This window comes from Gaeumannomyces tritici (assembly GCF_000145635.1).
Source record: "Gaeumannomyces tritici R3-111a-1 unplaced genomic scaffold supercont2.278, whole genome shotgun sequence".
NCBI lineage: Eukaryota > Fungi > Ascomycota > Sordariomycetes > Magnaporthales > Magnaporthaceae > Gaeumannomyces > Gaeumannomyces tritici.
The window spans coordinates 1-2,074 of NW_008804822.1; the positions used below are offsets into that span (position 1 = coordinate 1).

The 2,074-nt window shown below is 54.4% G+C and overlaps 1 protein-coding gene across 1 annotated transcript; it reads right to left on the reverse strand.

Moving 5' to 3' along the window:
* Positions 1-931: 931 nt before the first annotated feature.
* Positions 932-2,065, reverse strand: GGTG_14346 (hypothetical protein; the record flags this gene model as incomplete). Its single annotated transcript, XM_009232273.1, has 1 exon — positions 932-2,065. The coding sequence occupies one exon, from the start codon at positions 2,063-2,065 to the stop codon at positions 932-934; it is 1,134 nt and encodes a 377-aa protein (XP_009230537.1).
* Positions 2,066-2,074: the final 9 nt, after the last annotated feature.

Sequence of the window (2,074 nt, forward strand, 5' to 3'; positions counted from 1 at the left end):
GCCCGCAAGGGCCCGCCACGCCATAACATGCGGAAGATGTGACGGCCCAGGTGTCAGACTTTTTCAGCACCAAAAAGATTGTTCTGTATTCTCTCTACTTCTCTGGAATTTCTGTGTCACAGGCTGCCCTTATAGTACATGAGCCCTGTAGATCCTTCAGAGAGAATGTCTTGCGGCTGATCCAGAGTGCCTGTCAAGGCGATTAGACAAAGAGAGACCCCTCCCATCTCTACTAAAAAGCCAGGACAATCAGGACCGCTGTTCTGATTGCGATAGGGGTCTCATACACCCAACGCGCACGAGAGACAAGGCTGCAAGTGCACGGAGGGCACGCCGCGCCGTAACGGTGCCTTGCGGCTGACAGGTGGGGCTAGTGACGTTTTTGGCGCCTAGAGGGGTGGTGGAAGGGCCCGGATGTGCCGTCGCTGGCTGAGCCCCGCTTCAGTGCTCAGGGGTGATGCCTGTGACGAGCGTGGCGTACAACCCCGCACGCACCGTCCTAGCACCTTCATAAGTCAGTTTCAGGGACTGTGCAGACAGTCCTGAATCGTGCCCTTTTGGGGGTGTGTAGTGCATTGGGAGTGACTTGTGCCGATCGTTACAATGCCAGCTACCAAAATCTATTTTTTGTCACTAGCCAAGTTCATTCAAATGGGCGAGCACGCAAGTGTGGGCAGATTTATTTGCTGAACCTGGGGCGGGTGCTAATTCGTGCAGCTGAAATTGTAAGGCCTGTCAACCGATATGCCGGGCATCTGATCCGTGGCTTTAGCGGTCCTCGGTATCAGACTTTCTGAGCACCAAAAAGTGTATCGTTGTTCCTATCTAGGGTAGTCTCCTTACAAGGACTCCCGCAATCCTTCCATCAGCTGGCTTTTTGGCAGAGATGAGAGGCGTCTCTCTGTCTAACTACCTCGACAGAGGACACAAGCTAGGCCTCGACGTAGGCGATGTCTGCCCAGACCTGCCAGTGCAGCAGGCCCAGGTGCGCCAGGCGTGTTGCCATGTTTTCGACGCCATGCAAGTGAGAGGGGCCCTGACCCGGCGCCGCCGCGTCACCATCGAGAAAAAATCTCTTAGTTTCGAAGGCCCCGTCCTGTACGCTGTAAAGCCGGTTTCCGGTCGCGGTCGAAAATAGGTCTAGTTCCGAGAGATTCCTGAACTTGCGGACGCGGTCTGCCAGCTCGCCGAATAGGTCCTGGTGGAAAGATTTTTCGGCCTCCACAAACACGTTGGTTTGAAGCCGTGACCAAAGGTTTTGTTCGATATACGGGAGCATATCTTTGGGTAATTTGTTGAAAAGCCTAATTTCCACCGCTACCTTTGGCACAAGTATTTGCCACTTTTCTTGCGGAGATACCGCCGGTTGGATAGTCCGAAGCAGGGCAACGAGGGATGCGTACACCGCCGATTTGATGGACTCCCCAGCCGCCTCTGGCGCCGAATTCAACTGGTACTCCATGCATATGTTTAGGCAGACTGCGTCCATAGCGTCAGACCTCAGCTTTTGCAGGCGGCCTTTATCGAAAATGAAGGTCGATGGGAGTATCGTCGCGGACCTAGTGGGCAGCACCATGGCCGAAAGCCCATAGAAAAAGACGGCCATATCGCCGAGCCCCTGTCGGGTCTCAGGCGTGGTGCTGATAGCCGAATACTGCCGTGAGGCGTTCCAGTACCATGTTTTGGCGTCGGCGATGTCGAAATCCACCTGCAGCTTTCCGCGAAAATGGCGCTGTAAGAAATTTACCGTATCGTCGATTATTCGCTCGCGCAAAGAGCGGATTATGTGGTTTGCAACGTCGAGCTTCATGGCCTCCAAAACGCCAAGTAGGCTGCGCATGCCCTGTACGATTAGTCTGATATCGTTTTTCCGGCTCCCGTCGCTCAGATTCCTGTACATCTCATCAACCCACTCATCCCTCGTGGGGGCGCAGTGCAGCTTCAGAATCGAGGAGAGCCACGAGGCCAGCGTCTCCAGATTCAGAATGCCTTTGCAAAATTCTTGGATCCGCAGCTCCACGTCCAATACCTCGCTCAGGAGCTCGCAATCTTGCGCTGCGATCATGGTCTGGAT